The sequence below is a fragment of the Rhododendron vialii genome, chromosome 3a (genome assembly GCF_030253575.1).
Source record: "Rhododendron vialii isolate Sample 1 chromosome 3a, ASM3025357v1".
Classification (NCBI taxonomy): domain Eukaryota; kingdom Viridiplantae; phylum Streptophyta; class Magnoliopsida; order Ericales; family Ericaceae; genus Rhododendron; species Rhododendron vialii.
In genome coordinates, this window is record NC_080559.1 from 28,711,953 (window position 1) to 28,736,320 (window position 24,368).

The 24,368-nt window shown below is 39.7% G+C and overlaps 5 protein-coding genes across 6 annotated transcripts; 2 read left to right on the forward strand and 3 right to left on the reverse strand.

Annotated features, from left to right (window-relative positions):
- Positions 1–709: 709 nt before the first annotated feature.
- LOC131319635 (UPF0496 protein At3g49070) lies at positions 710–3,987 on the reverse strand. Its single transcript, XM_058349993.1, has 3 exons — positions 3,649–3,987; positions 3,346–3,428; positions 710–1,984 (listed from the first exon to the last, which is right to left on the reverse strand). Exons 2-3 carry the CDS (start codon positions 3,389–3,391, stop codon positions 810–812), a joined length of 1,221 nt encoding a protein of 406 aa, XP_058205976.1. The 5' UTR covers positions 3,392–3,428; positions 3,649–3,987; the 3' UTR covers positions 710–809.
- A 4,491-nt stretch (positions 3,988–8,478) lies between these two features.
- Positions 8,479–9,737, reverse strand: LOC131319636 (protein SRC2 homolog). Its single transcript, XM_058349994.1, has one exon. It carries the CDS (start codon positions 9,610–9,612, stop codon positions 8,689–8,691), a length of 924 nt encoding a protein of 307 aa, XP_058205977.1. The 5' UTR covers positions 9,613–9,737; the 3' UTR covers positions 8,479–8,688.
- Positions 9,738–11,593: 1,856 nt separating this feature from the next.
- Positions 11,594–14,220, reverse strand: LOC131319637 (BAHD acyltransferase DCR-like). 2 transcript variants are annotated; one of them, XM_058349995.1, is made up of 3 exons: positions 14,103–14,220; positions 12,716–13,174; positions 11,594–12,609 (listed from the first exon to the last, which is right to left on the reverse strand). In XM_058349995.1, exons 2-3 carry the CDS (start codon positions 12,866–12,868, stop codon positions 11,788–11,790), a joined length of 975 nt encoding a protein of 324 aa, XP_058205978.1. In that variant the 5' UTR covers positions 12,869–13,174; positions 14,103–14,220; the 3' UTR covers positions 11,594–11,787. The 2 variants fall into 2 exon arrangements, with proteins under 2 accessions (XP_058205978.1, XP_058205979.1); XM_058349996.1 differs by having other exon boundaries at positions 12,716–13,200.
- A 3,311-nt stretch (positions 14,221–17,531) lies between these two features.
- LOC131319638 (small ribosomal subunit protein uS9m-like) lies at positions 17,532–21,008 on the forward strand. Its single transcript, XM_058349997.1, has 4 exons — positions 17,532–18,233; positions 18,942–19,382; positions 20,172–20,252; positions 20,517–21,008. Exons 1-4 carry the CDS (start codon positions 17,615–17,617, stop codon positions 20,606–20,608), a joined length of 1,233 nt encoding a protein of 410 aa, XP_058205980.1. The 5' UTR covers positions 17,532–17,614; the 3' UTR covers positions 20,609–21,008.
- A 143-nt stretch (positions 21,009–21,151) lies between these two features.
- Positions 21,152–23,801, forward strand: LOC131319640 (pectate lyase 1-like). Its single transcript, XM_058349998.1, has 4 exons — positions 21,152–22,307; positions 22,635–22,990; positions 23,131–23,263; positions 23,407–23,801. Exons 1-4 carry the CDS (start codon positions 21,870–21,872, stop codon positions 23,635–23,637), a joined length of 1,158 nt encoding a protein of 385 aa, XP_058205981.1. The 5' UTR covers positions 21,152–21,869; the 3' UTR covers positions 23,638–23,801.
- Positions 23,802–24,368: the final 567 nt, after the last annotated feature.

The window sequence follows — 24,368 nt, forward strand, 5'->3', positions numbered from 1 at the left end:
TTATAGTTTAAAAAGATGATGTAACAAACTTTAGTTATCCAATTTTGATTATGCCATTGTAGACATTTATATTGCTAACCTTAGCAATCTCTTAAATGAATAATCAAAAGCTGATGTGACAACATTTAGTTATCAATTATTGATTATAGCATTGTGGATACCCCAAGGCCTTGTTGGGCTTTTGGGGTATTTTTTAGTTTTGCATCAAATTTTTGTGAATTATTAATTTGTCTTGTTGAGATGAATTCTTTTTGGGCTTTATCTTGGATATTTCAAAAAATATTAGGGTAAAATTCATACTCCTAATTTTTTAGTTCTCTGATTCGTCTCGACAAGACGAAATAATAACTCACAAAAAATTTGATGCAACACTAACAAATGCGAAACAAATTTGAATAAAAGCAAAACCCAAAAAACCAAAAAAAAAAAAAAAATCCCAAAAAACTCTTAGAGAAACAAGGCCTAACTAAATTAGTTAGATGTAGCTATTGCCTGGAATTTTGACAACAATTAGCTCGAAAGTGACAAATTAATGCAATTTATGACCACAACTAACTCTTTGTCTTAGTGCGCTAAAAACAAAGGATAGAAAAATTATAGAAAAGCTAACTCACCGAAAGCAGAAAGGGAAATGATTTAGACACAGATGTCAAGATCCACATTCAAACAAAGATGTGTGTGCGCAACAGTCCGATGCAAGAGGAGAAGGTTCACGTCTAACGGGTAGGATTTACATATATCGAATTATTTCGATTAAATCTGTGTTAGCAGCATTGCAGAAACGAAATTGGAGAAAGACATATGGTAGTTTACGTTGACAACAAATTGAGAGCCGGGCCGGATTTACCCGGATCCAGAATTTCCTTTACCACTAGGTTTCGGGCCCTATTGATAGTCATCAAGCACAAATACAAATGCTCCTCCAGCTCATCTAGCTGTTCCCTAAAGCTGGAGTTATTCATTTTCAGCTGGCGCGCCACTTCTCCTTTGGCTTGGAGCCGCTCCTCTCCCTGCTCAAGCCAAAACCCGACCATGGCTCGCACATGCTCCAGCTCATCGTGAAGCCGAGCCACCAGCCTGCTTGTCGTATCCAAGTCCCTGTTCAGTGTATAAGCCCCCTTGGCGGCTGCATCGAGCTGAGCCGAAAACCTAACTAGCTTTCTGGCTGAAGCCAACTCAAGCGAAGCCGCTATGAGACCCGGCACTGCCACCGTCAAGGCTAAAGCATGAAAAACAATGATGGCTGTCAACGAAACGGTGAAAGCCACGAGAAAAATAGCCGAGCCAAGCTTTACTTTCTGGATTACACGCAATTTGGCTCGAGCCTCATCGCGGCTTGACTCAAGCCGTTTGAGTAACTGGGTGCAGCCGGCTTTTACGGCTCGAAATCGGAGTTGCGATGCAGCCGTAGAGGCAAATGGGTTGACGGAGTTGAAGAATTTTGTTAATCGGGTCAATATGACAGGAAAGTTGTTCACCAGTGATAAATGAGAAAGTTTAGTGACACCACATAACACTTGTGCTTCTGAAGTAAAAAATGTAGTATCTAAATGCGGTGTGAGTAGCATTGATGCTCGTGATAAATGGGTGGTTTCGAGAGTGTTTATGGTTCTTTTAAGGGAGCGGTAGTTGGCACGAGTATGGTCTATGTCCTTTAAAAGGAGGCCACACAGGATTGAAGCATCGGTGGTTTCTGAGAAATAGTCCGATAAGAGGGTGTGATTTTCTGGGCAATTTCTGGCTAATGAAGCAAGAACCCGATTAATGGTGGGTTGATCTGGATCCAGGAGATGCTCTGCAAATAGCCTATAGGATGGGAGCCGATCAGCTGTAGTCGACCCCATAGTTCTGTTCGTGGCGGATTCTGCCACGTTCAATGCTAGGACACGCTTCCAAAACTCGTTGTATGATTCCGTGCGGAAGGCATTAGCATATTCTTCCCGAACATCCACATTTGTAGGGTGCGTAGTATTGGATTGGTTCACTGCAAAACATGCATACAAAAAAAAATCTGTTTTAATAATTTTATTTTATGGACATAATTTACATGTAAGCATGGAATTCGACAATGCTTAAACCAAAATTTCATTTTTTTTTTTTCCATTCAATTGGGGTTGTCTCACATTATCCTGCCTTGTCTGTTTATTCAAAGTTGTTATGAAGCCAAGTCATATAGGAGTAACAAGAATGTCAAGACGGAAAACATGGAAACTGCATTCCTTTTCATAGTTCAGATTCTCTCCGGTTCAAGTTTTGGACTGAATAAGATAATCTGAATCTAAACAATTCAGATTTGAACTGTCACGTCCAATCCAAATTTAGGACCCAGAGCAGAAAGAATATAATTCCGGTGGACCCGTTGAGAAATATTGTGATGATTGTGTGGTTAATACACCGGACCTATCTTCAATGAAACAGTTCATCTAGCTCAACCCACTTGAATCAATGCCAACTACCCAGTTATTCCATCTACTCTGTTTGCTTTTAAAGAGAGAGAGAGAGAGAGAGAGAGTAAAAATCTTTCAATTAAAGTACTCCATAACACATGGACGTGGGTACTAAAGTATGGGTTTCGGCCATGTGACAACAGCAGTCCTTAATTAATTGGCCATCAAAATTCAAAAGACTATTTTTTCTCAATTTTTTTTATGGGCCACTGAGATCCATGCTCTAGCTCTGGCCCATCTTGCCAGCTGTTCTGTAGCTATATTATTTTTGTGATTTTCGCCTGCTTGTTTCCTGTATTCAGGAGAACCCGGCAGATGACAATGGGGACAACCTCGACCACTCCAGGCTCCAGCGGAATCAGATTTATTGTGTAGTGAGAGCATAAAGCCTAAAAGCCATAAACCCAACACGACACATGCTATTTTGAAAAGTGGGGGCGAAACTATAAAATTTGTGGGGACAGTTTTGAGAAATCTCTTAACTTTGTGAGGTATGATTGAGTACATTCCCGACAAATGAACGAAGGCTAAGGGACAAGCCTAAGCTATGCCCAAAATACCAGGACCATCAGGTTTGCATTGGACATGAGTAACTTGCATGCATGCATCTGAAGGGCTAGACGGGGGCAAAAGCGGAAAAAAAAAAAAAGAAAAGAAAAATAAAACAAGAAAGGTTTTTGTATTGGGCCGGCCCGTTATTTAATTTTAGACTTGAGGAACAACCTTAAATTCCCCTCTGTGTTTTTGTTTCACTGAGTCTGGATCAATAACGTACAAAGGAAGGTAATCCAAATGTTACGTTCAGTTGAAAAAGAAGTATTATTATATAATATGTCTGGCCCAGCCCAAGCCATAGAAAGCCATGGATAAATTAGTAAGCCGAAGGAGCAGGGAATACCTTTCTTCAACGAGAGCAAATTCTTCATCCTTGCTCTAATCCTCATCTTATTTTTGAAGTTTCAAATGTAAAACTAATCAAGACTGCAAAGAATTAAGAAAACCGGTAAACGCAAAAAGCGTAATGTTATTATACTCACATTTTAATATACGAAACTTTGATACAGAATTATGTAACTTTTAGCGGTCCTTGCATTTCGTTATTAAAACACCCTTCGCGAATGACTCTAATTTATCTTTCTGTTTCTAAATTACTTTGTATCAGAAAACAAAAAGTTGAAAACGCACGAAGAAAATAACGTACAATACATTAACTGAAATATTGATCATGCACCTTCGTGTGAGCTTTCAGACAAAGTTTGTAGCTTTAATATATACCTTGAGCCTTGTGATGGGCAGGGGAAGAAGCACAGAAATGGATGAAGAACCTTTAAATAAAAAGTGGAAGCTGCTGTTGCTTTTGCTTGCGAGAACAAATACGGATGCCTTCAAATTGAAGTATTTCCATATTTTCTGATACTTAAAAGGGACATGTAGCTAGAGATGTCAAAAAACAACTCATCGAGGTTGATCCCAACTCAACAAACTGGGGCTAACTTAGTTAGTCCGGACTCTTGCATCTCATTAAGAGGCCATGACCGGCCTGCGTGTGGGTGTTCTCCCCTTGTATGAGCTTTTCCTTTATTTCTTTCCTATGATGGACTTATTTTTTTATATTGGTTGAGTTGTAAAGCTTGATTATCTCGTGGACTCTCACATTTTGATGTAGTGGCCCGGACATTGATATTTTATACTTTATACATGATGTAAATGATATTTTAACAGAAAAAAGAAAAAAAAGAGGGTGTTCCAACTCAATGCTGTTGCTTTTGTTGGGTTGTGTAATGGTTTAAGCTTTGGCTACTTTGCAACTTCAACGGCAAGTGATACAGAGGGTGATGGAACTCATGACAATAGCAGTTAGACTCTACATTTTGTTGTTTTGTAGCATTTCTCGTTGAGCAATTCTACGCACACATTTGTAAAACACAACCTCGAACACAATTGTGTCCGCAACTGTTCAATACATAGTTGTGTCCATAATCGTTTAATGCATCTGGACCCATGTACATCGAATGGTGCTGGACACAGTTGTGTTCGATCCGAAATTGTGTTTTAATAGTGTGTGCCTAGACCTTCTGAAGTCCCTTTTTCTTCGTTTGCCTCCCCAAAAGAGCCAAAATATACAATTTGGAGACTCTTGTGCACATGCTCTAAGGACATTGGTTTTTTCATAATGGAAAAATTAATTCTAGAAAAAAAAGATACAAAATCTTACGTATATAAATACGATATGAATCAATTCCAACCCACTTTTCATATCGATCGAAATAATGATATATGAAAGTTTCATTCGTTATGTCAAAAATTACGATGTCTTTTACATCTCAAAAATGATATCAACACAAATTTTGTTTTTGTACCAATAGGTACAGACCAATTTCGGGTCCATTAATTTGGTTTCCAAAAAAATAATCTAATCCGCTCATTTTGTTTAGGATCTCTGCAAAAAATAAGCTAAATTAAACATCGGTATAAGCTTTTACGATACATTCCACTTTGCTTCAAAATTCAAGCTTGAATTCTATGACAAAGTTGGATGTATCATAAACGTCTCTACTGATGTTCGATTTAGCTGATTTTTTGCAAGACTCTAAACAAAATATTTTAAACAAACTTTACCCAGAAAAAATATTTTGAACAAAATAAACGGATTGAAATATTTTTTTGAATTCTAAAATGAGCCCAAAAGAGTTAACTAGCATCTCTCTTTAAGCTAGTTGCCTCGTTGATTTGACTTCCGATGGACCTTGACATTTTACATGTAAGAAAGGGTCATTTGTTATACCTAAAACTGAGATTTCTTTTTTATAGACATGTACATTATTACTACTTTTCAATCGATTTCTGTTCAAATGCAAAATATTTGTTCATAATTTTTGTGATGTCAAATTTACTAATTAAGTTGCAAACTCATAGCAGTAATTGAAATTTGTAGAAATTGGGTGATGTCTATTAGGGATGACAAAGGTGCGGTGCGGTTCGGTTATTGGCAAAACCAAAACCGGAACATTTACCTAAAACCAAAACCATAATCAAAATTGACGGTTTTCATTTTGTTTAAACCATAAGGTCCATAACAAAAACCATAGTTACCGGTTTGGTTTTTTACTAAAACCGATGGTCAAAATTTCTAATAGATTTAAAACGCAAAATGTCCACACACAAAAATGAAAAAGAAAGCCAACAAATGATTACACTATTACAGCACAGCTTCAAAGACTCCAAAAACCATTGTGCAATAAGCAAATATCCAAAAAGACAATAAACTAATACACCATATGTTCAACACTAATTATTCATGTCAAATCAATAAAATAATGATTTTAGAAAATGATGCGGGATGGATGGAGATCGAGTGAGAGACGGGAGAGAGTGTGAGGTGGAAGACTGATTTTAGAATCTCTAACTGAGGTAAAATGAGGTGTGTTTCAGTATATAGAGGTATATATAAGGGTATTTATGTGATTATATTTTGATTCGATTATGGTTGCCGTTCAGTGTTCAATTTGGTTTTGGTTATCCTATAAAACTGAAACCATAATTGAACCGGCCGATTATTTAAATTCAGTAACCAAAATGAAAACTTTGGTTAAAATTTTGATTCAAAATTGTATAAATCGGTTCGATTCGGTCTGGTTCGATAAACCAACCGTTTGTACGGAATTTTCATCCCTAGCGTTTATTGACCCCACTTGCTCATACATTGCCTCTGCCCCGTTTCAAGTAGGAAGACTAGTTCTTCCAAGGTACTATGACATATTCCGATTTACTGGATTTTGTTACGCAACCAAAATATAATCAATCCACTATATTTAGCTACATTGAAAAGACGAATATTTTGGACGTCACATGATTACACAATCCCATATTTTATTCTGGGACGTCCCAAAATACGTGTATACTTTCTAAAATCAATCATAGAAACTTGGTAAAATTTCATTGGAAATTGATATTCGCGCTCTATTTTTTATTGCTCCATTTTGTTCATGAAGTTGGAGCGCCATTAGTAAAAAGTGGAGTGCGAAAATCAGTTTCCAATTTCATTATTGCTCTTATGTTTAAACTGAAGTAGGACTACGATCCCGTTCCGCTTTCTCCCAAAATCTTTTTTTTCAAAAAAAAGATAATTTCAAACTCAAATATAAAAAAAATAAAAATAATTTTTAAATTTTTAAATTTTTTTTACACCGTTTAAAAGATCTTAATAAGATTTATCAAATAAAATTCACATTGGTAAAAAAATTATTTGCGTAAATATATGATTTTTAACTTTGAAATTACCTTCTTTTTTTTAAAGTTCTTTTTTCTTAAAACCGGAACGGCACCTACCTACATCAATCAAATCATTCCTTGATAGGACTTAATTGGAAAGTTAAATAATTTTTGATATAATCAGTATAATCTCTTCAAAAAGTTAAAATCCTCAATACTATCAAAATGGAATGGAGGGAATTTATTAATTCCCTGCCCTAATATAATCTTTCAAATCACTCAAGCTTACCTCGAAACGTATATCAAGGTCCTCAAGATTTCCATTAGGCTTGCTGAAGTTGCCTACAAAACTTGTCAAAGCAAACCACCCAATAAACAAAGAGAAGTTGGACCGAGTTTTGCTTAGAATAATAAAAATTCATACCAAATCATATCGAGCCATGAGTTTCAGTCAATCGAAAAAAATAAGAAATCAAAGTGACATGAAAACCATAAAAGAAGAAACTTATGCTGCATTGTTTTGTTTTCATCATCCCATTTTTTAAATTACGAGGGAGCTTGTGCCAGAAGGTTATAGCGTAATGGCAGCTAGGTAGGATGGGATGGGATTGGATAGATATTGTTTCCGTAGATCGCGTAACGTTTCTTTTCTTCTACTTTTGATTACTTGTGCCAGAAGGATCGATGCCAGCATATGCCACCCACCATTGTTTCTTCTTTGTCTAAGGTCTCGTTTCGGAACACATTCTTAAAAAATAAATATTTATTTTAAATTTTCAAACTCAAATATAATTGTTTAATTTATCATATAAGATTCATAATGATAAAAAAATTATTTACGTGAGTACATAATTTTTAAATTTAAAATTACATTCCTAAAAAATAAATATTTATTTCCCTTTCGAGAATGCCCTAAAACCTCTACCATGATTTCCTGCGAATAACGATGACCATTACAAAACCATTCGAATCGTACTTCTCTATATTCTAATCAATTTGATTCCTTAGCTGGTAGGCCCATAATTTGGTGGGAAGAAACTAAAATACAGAATATTTTTTTTATCTGAAAAATGTGAAGTCGGGGTTTCTGTTGTCCAACATGAGTGTTTCCCCATCTAGCCGTCCATGCTTAACAATGAATGACTTAAATTTCACCTCAGTTGAACAAATCGCAGTGCATTGTTGAAATAAAATTTGAGCCGTCTATTGTCAAGTATGGACGACTTGGATGAGGACAGTAACCATGTTGGGACAACAGGATCCTGAGTTCAAAAATTGCACATCTTTCCGCAAGAAACTATCATCCACCAAAATGATCCCGTATCCCACATTTTTTTTTTGGTAATGCAAGGTATTCCGGACCAGTTTGTGTGCTCCTCAGACTACTCCCTATAGGATCTCTCACAGTCGTTTTCTACACGTGAGGGTGAGGTGGCCCCAAAAATTATTGACAAAAAGAATCGAACTTGAGACCTTAAGTCCGAGACGAAAATCACTTAACCAACCCCAAGCCCCTTGGAGTTGTATCCCACTTGGCCAACCCCTGGTTGAGGGGGGTTTGTCTTTGAATTCTAATGATACAGCGATCAACTGAGGTCAGTCATTACCTAGATTTGGTGATCTATTTTAAAGCAAATTCTTCTGGACAGGTTAGGTTAACTCATGTATTCACCAATAATTGAGTAAAATAATGGGGGACCAGTTCCGTCCAAAGCGATGGAACCTTCACCAAGTCACCCTTTCACCGAATAACGAAATCGCAAGCCGGCCGGTCACAAAGACGAGCTCGTCGATGAGTTTTAGGATTGCTCAAATCTCGAAATTGCAAGCCAAATGCGTTTATTCTAGTAATGTAGAAGCTGACGACACTAGGCAAGCCAAGCCAAGCCAAGCCAATGAAAAGTCAAACGACTCGAATCAGATTTCCAAGGAAAAAGAGAGAGAGAGAGAAAGAGAGAAGTTCTGATCTGATGTTTCGCAGGATCGGAACAAAAGAAAAACCAAACACATTTCATCGGGAGGACCCAATCTAGTAGTCATCATCATAACCACCATCGCCATACCCGCCATCATCGTACCTATTGTCGTCGTACCTGTCTCGGTCCTCCACCCGATCCGCTGCGTCGTCGGCGATCTTGTCCTCCACGAACTCGGCCCCCTCCACCAGCGCGATCCCACCCAGCACCCCCGCCAGCGCCCCCACTGCCAATCCCGTTCCCGTCCCCATCTTTCCAAACATACCCTTCTTCTTCTGCTCCGGTCTTCCGTAAACTCCCTGCTGCTGTTGTTGCCCACCCTGCCCGTACTGTGTTTCCCCCTGTCCGTATCCCCCGTACCCCGGCTGCCCGTAGGACGGTTGAGCCGGCTGCCCATAAGACGGCTGAGCTGGCTGACCGTAAGACGGGTACCCGGCAGGTGGACCCGCCTGGTAAGGACTCGCTGGCGGTGCCCCGTAGGCGCTGCCACCGTAGGCCGGCGGAGCTGCAGAGTACGGGTCCCTAGAGCTCTGCGGTGGGACGCCGTAGGGTTGGGCGTAGTACGGGTCCAGCGCTTGATAGCGGGTTTCGCGCACGGCGACTTTCACGTCGAGCTTGCCGTGCGGGCGGCCCGAGGGGCGCGTCAACTCCAGCTTCCTGACGGCTCGCTCGCCGAGGGCAACGTCGCGGAGGGGGAGGCGGGCGGAGCCGACGAGGGGCTTGGTACCCTCGGCGGCCTTGGCGTGGACGACGTCGATGTAGAGGTAGGAGTCGTCGACGGGGGTGTTGAAGGGGATCACGAGCTTCTGGTCCCAGTAGGGGCACGTGTCCCCCTCCTCGTCCACCCTGGTGGTGACTTTGCTCCTGGGGACGACCCAGACGACGGCGTACGGCTTCAGGCGGCCGTGGCGCCAGTTGACGTTCTTCAGATCCTTGGCCGATACGATCGTGACCTCGACTTCGTAACGGGAAGCCATTGGAGGGAGGGCAATAATGGAATATCTTCTTGACAAGAGAAATGGTGTTGGAAATGTGAGAGGGATTGGTGTTGGTGATGGCTATTTATAAGGTTTTTTTTCAATGGAGAAGTAGCCGTTTGGGTTCATCACTGTCTTGGGTATTTAAATAGTATTGCCCAGCGGCTAAAATGGCTGATTGATCAATAATGAAGGTGAAATTACTTTTGGAGGCCCTTGACATGGGGGATACATTCACGTCGAGATGCGTTTGGTGAGGGTATTTTGGGCAAGTGATTTTTCCGGATGGATTGAATGATTTCTGGGGATGATAGAAGCTTAGGAGGGTGTTGTTTGGGGGTGGTTGGTTACTTGGTGATTAAAGAATGTGGGCTTACCGAATTGGCTGAATACTCCTGCGTGTGAACATCCAATATACTACTACTATTTATTTGTAACAAAACTGAGATTAACGATGCTGGCCGGACATGAAAAATAGATGAGATCACCACGCGGTTACGCGGCCCTTATTGAAAACTAGAGCAACAAATTAACGAGGAAGTTGATTTGTGAAAATCGAGTATTATCATACGGAAATGGAGTAGATGAAAAAGGGAAATTACAAAGTGCTCCTATACCTCTTTGCAGTACTTTTGCAGGATAGAGCTTGTAAAAGCGACAATCTTTACTCACCTTGGTGATTGGGTGATAGTATATTAATATCATATGAGACATGACCCATTTTAAAAATTGTCAAGTTCACTATTTTAAAATTAAATTATAGCACTAGTATTAGACAAAGCGGTAAACGCCCTTACCAATGGGGTGGATCATCGTTTCCTCAATCAGTTGCTTTAGCAAAGGCTTTCCAAAAGAAAATATAAGAATTAAAGAGATAGATCGATAAATATAAAAATTGATCCTCTCTGATTCTTAATTTGGCCTCGATGGAACGGTCCAAATCTTGAACGTCCACTGATATAATTAATGGTTCGGACGACTCTCACTGGAAGGAGTCTTTGAACAAATTTGAACTATTGATTATATACCAATATATGATCCAAATTTGAAAAATCCCATTGCAGAGATTTTGAAACTATATCCAAACATCGGAATCCAAATGCCCAAATTTATACATTTCCATGCATTTTAGTATTACATAATGATACACTTTTCAGTTTTCACGAAGCAAACTAGGATTAATTTAACTAGCCATCTTTGTTCATTGAAGAACTCAAAACCTGATTATTAATGTGCATAAAAATCCTTCGTTGCTTGTTTAATTCTTCTGTGTGATATTATTTCTTGGCGTGTTATTAATTACTGACCTTTCGCATGATTGGTATAGTGTGCTGTTATATTATTACTTTTTGAATATAGATATATCTCTGTCTCTTAACATTAGAAAGTGTAACGTACAAGTTATTCGTTTTTACCATTTTCCAAAACAGAAAGAAACAAAAATAAGTTCATTAATTTGTTGAAGAGCAATTAAGCCCGAAGGGCAATGTTAGTTTGGTCTCTCCATGCAAAACTAAAGATTTGAGTTTGATGTGGTAAATTTGCTGATAAGGTCTGAGTAGCTACTAAGGTTTGAATTGAGTTGTTTAGATGGCCGCTACATTAGTGGTGGTGGGTGTTCGACAATTAGGCGGCTTAGTTAGCAAAGTGGAGGTTTCACACAGGTGGTGAAGGAAATAACAAGTGATTGTACCGGTGATGGTGGCCGGAGATGAGGGAGATGGTGATTGCATGTGTTGGGGTTGTGGTGGCCACTGGCCAAAGAACTTTTACTCCGTCTAACTGCCATTAGGAATATTTGGACTACTTAAGAGATCAAAAACAAAATGAAAGTTGAAACGGATCATTTCAATCATTAGTAATATTTAAGGATCAAAACTAAGATTCAAAAGAACCCAGAGGTACAATAGGTGAAAGTTACCCAGTTTACGACTGACTAAAGATACAACTTCAACGGCAAACAGAGTATATATAAGTAACACGGGACCCTAGCCCCCGCTTGCACCCCTTGCTCTGCTCGTGGTCATACAAATCCTTCTTAGAACATCTAGACAAGTGGTTCATTCAATAACAAAATTACGAAAAAATCAAGTGCTACTTTTTGGCATGCTCCAATAATATCTCAAATACAATATGTCTTCCTTTCAATTTTGACATTTTGATACCAGAGAGATGTCAAGCCATCCCCATGAGAAACACCTCATCTTTTTCCAAATTCTCCATAGCATTAGCCTCCAAACTGATATCCAAATCAACGCTCCTCCCTCCACTCTTCCCCTGATGCATGTACACCGTCCCGTCAAACCTGTTGTTGCTCCCACTCCTCACCACCTCCGGCTTCCCCCACCCGAAATCCACGTCGTACACCTTGAACTGCGGCGAGCTCCCCATCACCACGCAGTTCTCCTCCGCGTCCTTCCACCCCAATACCTTGCTCTCCCACTCTATGTTCCACGCCTCGATGGCCTTTGCATTGTGCGTCTCGATTGCCTTCCTAATCATCCCGGCACCGAACTCCGCCGGGTTTTTTAATAGCAACCCGGCGGAGGTTCTGGTGACCACAGGCTGTATCAGGTTGCCGAAGTAGTTCATCGGCATCGGAGGGTCAACCCTGTGCCGGCAGTTGGCAAAGACGTAGAACACGGTGGTGACGGCCCGCCACACGTGCACGGACAGAGACTGGAACGTGGAGAAGGGTTTCGGGTTCGGGTTTGAGTTGGCTGTTGCTTTGATCAGGTCAATTGCAGACTCTGAGAATTTGAAGACCTTCACTCTAAGGGGTGGGGCCGGGCTGCTGGTCTCGGGAGCGAGGGGTAGGTTAAGTTTTATGCGTGTGTTGTGGACTTCGGTGCGGTCGAGGAACGGTGGCACCGAGATGGTTTGGGACCCGCTGCAGATCTGGGCCCATGAGGTCATGAAGTGCCACATGGAAGTCCCGTCTAGGATCGCGTGGTTGAATGCGCACCCCATTGCTAGTCCGTCTTTCAGATTCGTAAACTATTACATCGATCAAAATTGATCAATATAATTAACTCGAGAAAAGATACAGTCGGTCACTAGTATTTTTGTACTAAAAATCCATAAATTCACGATCAAGCATTACCTGAACAGCCAACAGAGGCCGGTGAAGTCCCTCCACATTTACAACCCCATTGTAGGGCACCAAATCTTTCAACTTGCTAGCGCTCTCCTCTGCCACGAGATCACCGATCTCGATTTGCTCCGCCGTTGCCATTGCCACCTCCACGCGGTCCATATCATCATCGTACTCCACCCTCAACACCCCATCCTCGTCTTTCCCCAACTTCCCAGCCAGTTGATAAAACTCTCCCAAAACCTCACGAAGTCCATCTTTCAACCTCTCCACTCTGTCCTCAAAATCAGACTCAGTACCGCACCCTTTGTAAACTAACAACTTCTGGTTGTACTAGAAGGCTATATAGGCAAGATCAAATGTGGCCAATTGGCACTCTCTCCTCCCTACTGCTTTGTTGGGCTTGACATGGGCTTTGCTTACAATTTTAACCCCCATCATTTTTCTCTTCCTCCTTTGCAACTTCAGCTGCCAAAGTTGGCAGGGTTAAGAAACTAATTATAGAGGCAAAAAAAGTTAACGTGAAAACGAGAAATTATTGCGTTTCGTGATTAGGTTTTTGGAATGAATCAAGATCCTCTTATATGATGGTCGCGCATAAGACACAAAATAAAACTCTCCTCAATCTCAATTGACAATCAAGGCCGTTCATTTTATAGGCCAAGACGTGTTTGTCTTAACGAAGCATGTCTATTACAAAGATAAATAGACAGTCAGACTATGACTATTAATTTCTCTTCAAACAAATACGATTTGACTAAATCTTTATATATCTTTGATGGACCTGATTTGTGGTGTAGTTCATCCTCAAAGCAGGATTTTTTTATTTGTATTTTTGGTATGTAAAGCAGGAGTAATTTTCTTCAAGGAAAGCAATTTCTTGATCCTAGCACTAATTCTGATATTCATTTCGAAGTTTCAAGTGTGAAATTTTAGATTGCAAAGAACAAGAAAACCAGTAGATGCAAAAAGAATAATGCTAGATGTGCTACATTAAACAGACTTTTTCATACGTAACCACATAGAGTGATCCAAATTTTTGTGGTACTTTTGTTTCATACTAAAAACCCCATAGGACATGTTAATTTACACCAATTTTTTTGAGACAGCGAACAAAATTTTCATTAAATAATTAAGTTTACACCAATGGCCTATATCATTATGTTAAATTAATTTGTACGTAAAAAGGTGGAGGTGAACAAAGGAAAGGCTTTCAAAATATAAGATGAAATATTAATGAACCTTTCAGACAAGTTTTTAGCTATAGAACAAACCAAAAGAGCTGGATGAAGAACCTCTAAATGAAAGTGAAACATGCTAGTATCTCTTTCTTTTGCTCGTAAGAACAAGGATAAATGCCTTGAAAATTAATGTATTTTAAATGGACGTGTATTACCTTGAAATGTCAATCAAATTTGCTCAGAGAAGGACTCTGCGAGCAGGCTGATTGCGATTGGGGTTGTGGTTTGGAAAATGAGCTACTTGCGACTTCAAGTGAAATTGATGGCTTATCTTTTGTATTATATAACACATGGAGATCATCTGCATTTCATTTAATAAAACAACCTCGACGACTTTTCCTATTTTAGTAAGGACGCATAAAAATTGTCGTTTGTATAAAAAGTTTAGATGTCTTTTTCATCTATCCATACACCAACCAAAATATAACTATTTCGCTTAGCGTTGCATTTGAAAGATGCCCGTCAGGACGTCACTTCACTTTGTAATCACCGGAATTTAATTGTCACCAAATCTAATACAACACCTGCTCGATCTAATTCATCAATCACAGCATGTATGTATGATCTTTCGAATCACTCAAGAATCTCTTACCAATTCCAAAGAGTTCCATAGGTTTGCTGAAATTACCAGAAAAACTAGTTAATTAAATCAATTTGTTCAACAATGAAGACAAATAGAAACTAGTTTCGTTCGGAATAAGAATCCATAATGATATGTTGGGTTTTCATTTCAAATCTCTGATGGGTTACTATATTAAGGATCTCATTGAGAATTTTAAAAAAATGATGTAATTTTTTTTACAAGAAAAATATCATCAAAAAACATAATTTTTTGAGCAAACTGCATGATTTCCCAAAAAGAGTGAGCAATATTTTGGAACGGAGATAGTAGAAGGCATTAAGCTTTCTGAATATATGTACACCCAAATTCCAAAAAACTACTTCCTCCGTCCTAATTTATTTGCTTACCTTTTCATTTTGGGATGTCTTAAAATATTTACATTTTTTGAAAAATAAACAAAAAAGTTGGTACTTTTTCATAAACTAACCCTAATAAAACGTGAGTTTCCCATATTATAGCAAACTAACCCTAAAAAGTTGAGTTTCCCATATATTGCTAACAAAATGGACGAAGGCCAGGAGTAATTAATGCCGTAAAACAATTCATGAACACAATCCATCACATACAAAAAGATAATTAAGAGGAGGGTGTTTTTTTTACGAAGCTGTTCAATCTTGCACGTCCATTTCGGTTTTGGACGGTCCAGATTTTAATGAAATTTTTCCGGAAAAAATTTAATCACAATCAATTACTATCGGTTCATAATTGATTTTCAATCCGGATCGTCCAAAAACACTTTGGACGGTTGCGATTGAACTCCGTAATTTATTCTTTACGGAACAGCTGTAAAGAAAATTTTCTCAATTAAGAGTTAGACAGCAAGTTGAGCGAGCTTGTCGAAGTCTTTTCCCATGTCCGTTCGGAGAATTCCACTGCCCGGAAAACGACCCCACCAGTTGTGAGGTCGGTAGGCTCTGTATTTCTCCCTATATATCAAAATACTCCGATTCCGATTCATAGCAGATGATTTTGAACATCACCTCATCATCACCTCATCATCGATCCTCTTGATCTGTGGCAGTAGTTCCGACTTCCCGAATTCCATTTTTTCGAGCAATATTATCCTCGCAATCACAGAATTTATGTGGTTCGATCTTAATACCTATTCTATGGATAAAAAGAGAATTCTACTATATTAATTGAGTATAATGAGATAGAAATTAAAATATTAATTTCCAAGCCCACGCTCACTATTATTATTTTTATCTCTCTCTAACTCTCACAATATATTTTTCTCTCTTGCTCTCACCAATTGTGTATATCTCTCACACACACAAAGAACCCTAATCCCGATTGGAAACCCTATTGCTTGGTGGTCGCCACTCGTTAATTTCCTTGTTCCAATATGATTTCCTTAATCGAAATTCCTTAACCAATAAGTCTTCTTGACCAAGACTCCCTTACCTTGAATAAAACCTTTTCAATTAAGAGAATTATTCAATTGAAAATTATATGTTCTTGGAGCGCGCTTGAAGAAAAATCTAATCTGTGTAGACTCCTCATATTCCCTCCGTTCCATATTAATAGTTCATCATGAAAAGTAGTGTCATTTTTCAAATCAAAAAATCAACTACTTCAATGTATAATTTTTTAAATTTTTTCACAGCAAATGAAAGTACTAATCGAGATTCCTAATACGGTGCGCAATAATTCGAAAAATTATACACAGAAATAGTTGATTTTTTTGTTTGAAAAATGATAAGAGAGAGAAAATGAGACTCTCAATATGGAACGAAGGGAGTTTATCTAAACAACAGTTACAACATTAATTAGTGATTACCTGTGCGATGCACAAACTTTTTTTACCATAGCGGCAATTCCGTATCTCGATGTTGAAATAACTTCATTAACACTCCTTGTATCATACTCCCTCCGTCCCATAACATTTGGCATTTTCAGGAATGCATGTCATTTTTAAATTACATATATTTTTCAATCCATAATGTTTTAGGCGAGTTTTTAAACTTTGTTTAATAGAACAAATTAAAATCTATCAAACAAGATCCATATTGCTAATAAAAGATATTACGGATTAAAAGATATAGTTAATTTTTTTATAAAGCTAAAATAGTGAAAGTGCCAAACTTTATGGGACGGAGGGAGTAATTAAATCGGGAGCATATATAATTCGAGTATTCGATACAAAATTTAGTGGAACAAAATATGAAATATTGGACAATATAACGTTGGAAATAATTGCATCTCTAAAAATAAAGAACTCATTATGGTGCAGTTTTTTGGGCAAAACTAAAATGTTTGGATACATAATTAATTAAATCTTATTTTAAGGGGGGAAAAAACAAAAACAAAAGCAGTCCATGTTTATCTTCTCCATCATGCCTAATTATGTGATTCAAAATCTCTCCTTTAATTAACAAACTTTTCCTCTCATTTCTTTTTGTGCTTTTTGCTAGCTTCTCACACTATGTGTCATCTAAGTCCAAAGAGTTCAATCATAACATGTTGTGGGCTTTTATTCAGCCATACAAAATTTATGCATCCTAACTATACATTGTCATTATGCAGAAACTAGAGACCGGAAACATGCGATGAGTGTGCAAGTCGAATTTTGCATAGTTTGTCGGAAAATGACGATCAATGACGTGTTTTAATAATTAATACCCGTTAAGGACATTTTCAACATTAACAAATGTTCTTAACTTGTCCTTGGTGGGTATTAATTATCAAAACACATCATGTGCGTCATTTTCCCTATTTCGTCGAAAATCGATCGAACAATAACCGGAAGTCTATTGTGCATATTTTATCAAAATTCGATTTGCACACTCATTGCTTGTGTCCCGGCGGACTTTTGATCCAATGTAAGGCAGAGAAGCCACGAAACTCGAAGGCTGTGTCTCAAATCAAGATCAAACAAGAATGGGCCTGACAGTATTAATGGCCCATCAACTAGATGGGCTTTCAGTAAGCAGATCCTAACTAAAACAGACTCAAAAACCCCACTAAAACAGACTCAAAAACCCTTCTCTCTCCACCGGACCGGAGCTTCCCCTCTCTCTCTACTCCTCCCGTCCTCCGTCTACAATGCTCAGTCGCCTCATTTCCAGATCCTCCTCCCACCTCCGTTTCCTAACCCTAATCTCTTCCCCAACCCACTTCTCAACTCCCAAAACCCCATTCACAAACCCTAACTCCAATTTCCCCCTCTCCGCCCCCCGATCTTTCTCCACCAATCGAAACAACGACGGAAGCGATTACCCCACTCCGAAGATCGATTTGTGGAAGCTCTCCACGGATAATGAAGAAGAATCCGTGTTCGAAGAAGACGCCGGAGGAACTCTCGAAGGAATCTCCGGCCAGGACGCGAAACCGGCGGAGGAGGAGTCGTGGTTGAGATCTCCTGCGGCGGATGGGGGCGACGCGGAGGATGATATTTTCAAGGGGGTTGAGAAGGAGGTGGAGGTGGGGGGTAAGAGTGGAGAGCCGGCGACGGTGGACGGGCCGTGGAGTTTGGGGGGAGGAGAGGATAAGGTTGATGACGTGTTTGGTTTCGGCGACGACGACTTGTTTGAGCTGAGAAGGGTGGAATTGGGTGAAAGAGTGGAGATTGGGAAGAGTGAAGAGGAGAGGAGGCTTGAGGAGAAGGTTGAAGAGGAGAGGAGGCTTAAGGAGGAAGAGAAAGTGCTTTCTGATGTACTCAAAGGCAAGCTCCAATCCTTCACCTTTCTATTCTGAATTTAAAATTTTGATATGTTGTATATATGTAAAGACATAGTAAGAACTTACATATGTGCAACATGGCCTTACCCATGTTCTTAAAAAGAACTAGAGGCCGGGTGCAAATCATCTTGGAACTTTTTCTTTTAGTTTGGTTGTGCGGTTTCATAATAGTAAATTCCTATATCTTCGATATGGGTTTCTGTCACAAACATGAAGTAAAATTTCAAGAAAACAGATGTCGTTAAAGTCTTCCCCATTTCGTTCTATCTGTCCACCACCCATATGTGCAAGTTGGTAGCACAGAGGACACCCGTGAAGTGGACGCCAGTGGCCCAGTAGGAAGAGTTTTCAGTAACCTTTAGCCCAAAAAGCTGAAGCAGTTGGCGGAGGAAGGGTTAAAAAAACTGCAGCAAGTTCATGGGGGGTGGTTATAGTATTTGTTTTCCCTCTAATGCCTGCCCTTATCGTTACTGAGGGCACCAGTTAATTTCAAGGGTAAAATGTTTCCCCTTTTTGTCCAATTTTGGAATAGCAAATTGTGAGCAGCCTCAAAGGAGAGTCCATACAAAAGTGTGCTCTCCCTTTATAATGTAGAATAGATGTGACTGAAGGTTTTGTGATGTATCCAAGTTCTACTAGTCCATACAGGGTCTGACTGAAGATCATACTGGTCCAATATGTGTGATTGCAGGTCCAAATCGTGCATTTGGTGACCTAGTTGCAGCATCTGGTATCACAGAAGAAATCCTGGATAGTCTGATGGCTCTCAAGGATATGGATGGCATTAAAGGATTGCCGCCTCTTGCAGAAATAGAAGACATGCGCTATGCAAGAACTACACGAAAGTCGACAAGAGCTGAAATAGAGCGCCAAAAACAGGAGGAAGTTGCCAATGCAAGAGTGAGACAAGTGGATGAAAAAGGGAGGGCTTATGGCACAGGAAGAAGGAAATGCAGCATTGCCCGTGTTTGGATTCAACCTGGAGATGGTAGATTTGTAGTTAATGAGAAAGAGTTTGATGTCTATTTCCCAATGCTTGATCATCGTGCTGCTCTTCTGCGACCTTTTTCTGAGACCAAGACTTTGGGTCTGTGGAACATTGATTGTACTGTGAAAGGAGGTGGTGTCTCAGGTAAGCCCAACTCTTTGTCCTATCATATCTTATGATTTGGTTAGCATCATTATTCGGAAGTTAGTAATTCTTGTTAAGGTAAAGTAGTAAACTCTATGTTTCTTTATGGTTATGGTAAAAGAACCTCATACTATGATGCTTTTTTCCCCTTACCTTTATGTTATACTTGCTTGGGGTATATGGTGGGAAGGAGATCAGGACATTTGAGGACAATATTGCTGCTATTCTGCACTGTTTGTTAGACTTGTGCGTGCCCAATTACCTGTTTTGTATAACGAAATTTGTAGTTTACATATTTCTTGTGTGTGTTTCTTATGTGGGGATGAATGTTAGTTATCTTGAAGTTGAGGGTTCAACCTAATGACATATGCTCGTCGAGTAAAGAAAATTGACGTCCAGGAATTGCATGTAGAAAGTGTGAAGATGTTCAGGGGCATTGGCTACCTGCATAACATCTTTTCTAGGTTATATCCTTGAAATGCTTAGTATGTTGTTCTTAATTTACCATCGCGTTCTCGCTGTAGCTCCATGCTATATACCGGAGAACTCATCTTTCATTATGTGAATCCAACAAAATGTTGTTCTTTCATCTTGAGATTTTCTTATCAGTGAGGAGAGGTTTGTATTCTGATTGACAAAGTTGGTTTAAGAAAAGTTATTGTAGAAGTTGCAGTTGGAATACTTTAGACATGTTATGCTGTTCTCTTCTGTTTATTGCATTTCAAGTTTCTGGCTTTTTTATCAGTTCTTGAGATTATTCCTGAAATTGGAAAACTCTGCATGGAACAGGTCAAGTTGGGGCAATTCAATTAGGGATCAGCAGAGCCTTGCAAAACTGGGAACCAGATCTACGTCCACCTCTCAGATCAGGTACAACTTATGCAAGCATGGTTATTACCATTATTTCCCTTTTCTCCTCAGTTTCAGCTATGCTTTTCCTGGTTATAGGGCTTGGGAAAAGCAATATGGGGTAATAGTACTTGGCCGTAGGCTGAGTTTGTCCGCAAATTTCTTCCATAAACTGATAGACAATATGTACTACTCTCATATTAAAATTGCTAGATACAGGTGCAGATTTGTGTACATTTCGTCCTCTGATTTCACACTGACCATCCTACTCTATCTTCCCACCAGCTGGTTTCCTGACAAGGGACCCTAGAGTTGTGGAAAGGAAAAAACCGGGACAAGCAAAAGCCAGAAAGAGCTTCCAGTGGGTCAAGCGTTGATTGATGGCTGGAAGATCTTATTCGGACAGTTTTGATCGACGCATTGTCACATTGCCTCCTTGCAGTAAGGTGTTGATATCCTATCAGATAACATGTCATCTCTCCTGTAGTGTAGCCTGTAAGCCAGAGTTCTTGCTGATACTATGCATGCCAATGAAGACTTCATTTTCCTAAAGTATGTGATCACTCGAGCTATTTTGGCCAAGAAAATGTCTCTACCGGATGAGCTTGTCGCTGTATTTGATGCCTTGAGGATGTAGATTTTTTTCGTTGCTTATACTGTACCTTGCTTTGTTTGACATTGACTTGAAAGGTTGCTTTGTTTGACGTCGACATAAAAGGTTGTGTTGAAGGAATATCAATTGAATAAAATTATTGGGAAATTGCTTCCTTTCTTCAACATGGTTTATTTCTATTTTTGCTTTATCTGCCAAATCGATGCTCAGAGGCTGCTTGCTAAATTTTGTAGTTCATATTCATCTTAAACGTTCAGATTTGCAGCATGATGTCGATTGAGATCCCTTAGTTTGGATGGTCCTGGGGTAGAGCCAAAGCCCTTCCCCAGCACACAATCTTGTTGGCCGATAACTACAATAACTTCGAGTATCTTATATGGGAGTGCGGTGGGGAAAGAGATTGGGATGCCATGTGAATGCTCGTGGAGCACCGAATAATCACTTTGCTAGAATCTCTCTCTCTCTCTCTCTGTTCACGTTCAATTTTATCTAATGCACCATTTTAGGACCCAGAAAAGCCATAAATAGGATGATGTATGTTATTCCCAGCTATTACCTGCGGTATACTTAACTTAGAATGCTGTACAATGTTAGTTCCAGCAACTACGCTATGCTAAACTTAGATGGTCTTTGTTAATTTTGGCTAATCTCTGCAATTCCTGCACTTCTGGAGACAGTTTTACCCATGTTTTTCGCTGTTGTCTTCAAATTTAGAAGTACAGCTTAGGTCTCTGATCAAGAACGACACTTCTCCCTACCTCTCTCTTCATATTTAGAATGTACAGCTAATCGGTTCGAAGTTCAGAAAGGGCATGAATCAGCAAAACCATTCACTTTGCCACACTTAGCTTCATCTTTATCTACAACTCCAGCAAAAACCAACCAAATCAAAAACCATTTCCCTAAACCCCCTTTCCCTTACCACCTATAAATACCCCCCTCAACCCAAATAGTCTTCATTCCACAACCATTTCCCTTTCTCTCTCTGTCTCCCTCTCTTAATCCTCTCTCCAAACATCTCGAAAATGGCTTCCCTCTGTTTCCAAACATTGGCTCTGGCCATTGTCCTCACCACCCTCCTCCTGTGTCCAACCGCCACTCTTGCCAAGAGATCGAAAGAGCTAAACGTGATCGATGCCTGCTGGAGGTGGGACCCGCATTGGCATAAACACAGGGACCACCTCGCATCCTGCTCGGTGGGCTTTGCTGGGAAGATGCTCAACAACATGGGCCGGGGCGTCACGCAGTACAAAGTGACGGATCCTTCTGATGACGCACTGAACCCACGACCTGGAACGCTGAGGTACGGGGCGACCCAAGTCCAGGGTAAGGTCTGGATCACGTTCCAGAAGGACATGAAAATCAAGCTTGAGAAGCCGCTCCTCGTTAGCAGCTTCACCGCAATTGACGGCCGTGGCGCCAACGTCGATATCGTCGGTGGTGCATGCATTACCGTACAAAAGGTGTGTGTATTTTGGGTTTCATTATATTGTTTTCAACGATTTGCAAGTACCCTATATTTCTACCAAAAACCCAAGCTAGTAGCTACGGTAAAGGAAAATGATTTGGAAATAGGAATTTACAAAAAGAAGAAACTTTAGCAGAATACTGTAACAGTTTTGAGTACAGGGCAAGAGGGTAATTCCAACTAACCCGCTCAACTAACTTTGACCAGTATTTGAAGAAAATAACTGATATAACTAACTCCATGTTTTATCAAAGAACTGCAAGTTTTTTTTGTAAAATCCTGTACATTTCCCCAATGCTAATAATGAAACTTGTATCGTCAGGTGAACAATGTCATCATCCACGGGCTTCGGATCCACAGCTGCCGGTCCCAGCCGCCAGGGGAGGTGATGGGTCCCGACGGGATGATCCAAAGCCTTGGCCCCATGGATGGCGATGCGATTAGGTTGGTCTCCTCCTCCAAAGTTTGGCTAGACCATAACACCCTGTACTCATGCCAGGACGGTCTCATCGACGTCACTCGTGGCTCGTCCAATGTTACAATCTCAAATAACTGGTTCAGGGACCAGAACAAGGTCATGCTTTTGGGTCACGACGATGGGTACTTCCGAGACCATAATATGAAGGTTACCGTCATGTTCAATCGTTTCGGCCCTAATTGCCATCAGAGGATGCCCAGGTAACAATTTCTGGGTCAATGGTTTTGCAAATAGTAGAACTTTTATTCAGAAAAACGATTGAGAGTGATATAGCAATGAAAGTTTTCAAATTAGCAGTCATAATTGTAGGTGCTTCAATCATCTGATGGAAAATATGCAGGGTTCGCCATGGATACGCACACGTTGTCAACAATCTATACCAGGGATGGGGACTCTATGCAATTGGAGGAAGCATGAATCCAAGCGTCAAGAGTCAGGCAAATCTTTTCGTCGCTCCAGAATGGAAGAAAGAGGTGGAAAAACAATTTTTTTTTTTTGCCATTGCTAGCTAGCTTTTTCATTCAAATATGTTGGTCGGAGGGGGGGAGCAAATTAGTACTGTTTTTTTTGTTTTTCTTCGGAAAACTCATGGATGGAATTCTTGATTGATTGACAGGTGACATGGAAGAAGAACTATGAGGACGGAATGTCGAATTGGAATTTCAAATCCGTGAAGGACGTTTTCGAGAACGGAGCTTGTTTCGACCAGACGACGGGCGGTGATGACGGTGGCGTGGACCCGCACTATACCCGCGACGAAGCGTTCCCGGCGGCCGATGCGAAATCCGTGAGGTCGTTGACGAAGTGTTCTGGAGTTTTGAAGTGCTCCGAAAGATCAAGATGCTGAAGGGGATGATAAGTTTGTGTCTTGGGACGGATTTGGAAATGGAAGTTCAAGTTCGTAACTTCAGCAGTTGTGGCAGTAGAGATTACAATTGCATTGGTACTTGGTAGTATTAAAGAGATCAAAAAGAAATTATATGAACAAATGTATTTATGTTGTTGTAGGACTTGGAGCCAATGCCCATATGATCTCTATATGTGAACAAATGTATTTTAATGGTTCAGATTTGCTGAAATTTTTACCGGTAAAAGTTAATTCTTACCGATAAAAATATGAAAACAAATCTAGACCATTAAAAATACTATCCGACTGTTGCAATCAGCTGAAGCGCATGACAAGCCAGATTCTAATTTTATATAATAAAAAGCTGATTATTCAAACACAAATAATACTACAAAAAAACAAAAAAATCAAAATCAAAATCCTATAACATCAAGTGTAATTTACACTTTTCTCAAAGAAAAAAGTGTCTTCCGGTTATTAAAACTAATTTTCACTAGTTCTATAACATTAAGTGTAATTTCATTTTTCTAAAAAAAAAAAAAAAATTTGTCCTCCAGTTTATTAGAACTCCATCATCAGCCATGCCAACCAGACTAGCAACAAACAGCACAAAGGCTGGGATGAACCGATAATTTCGCTCCATTGCATCATAGCTTTTCATTTTCTCTAAATACAGGCGTTTCATTTGCTCGGCATCTAAACGAGGTGGACGATCAACAAAGTTTGCATAG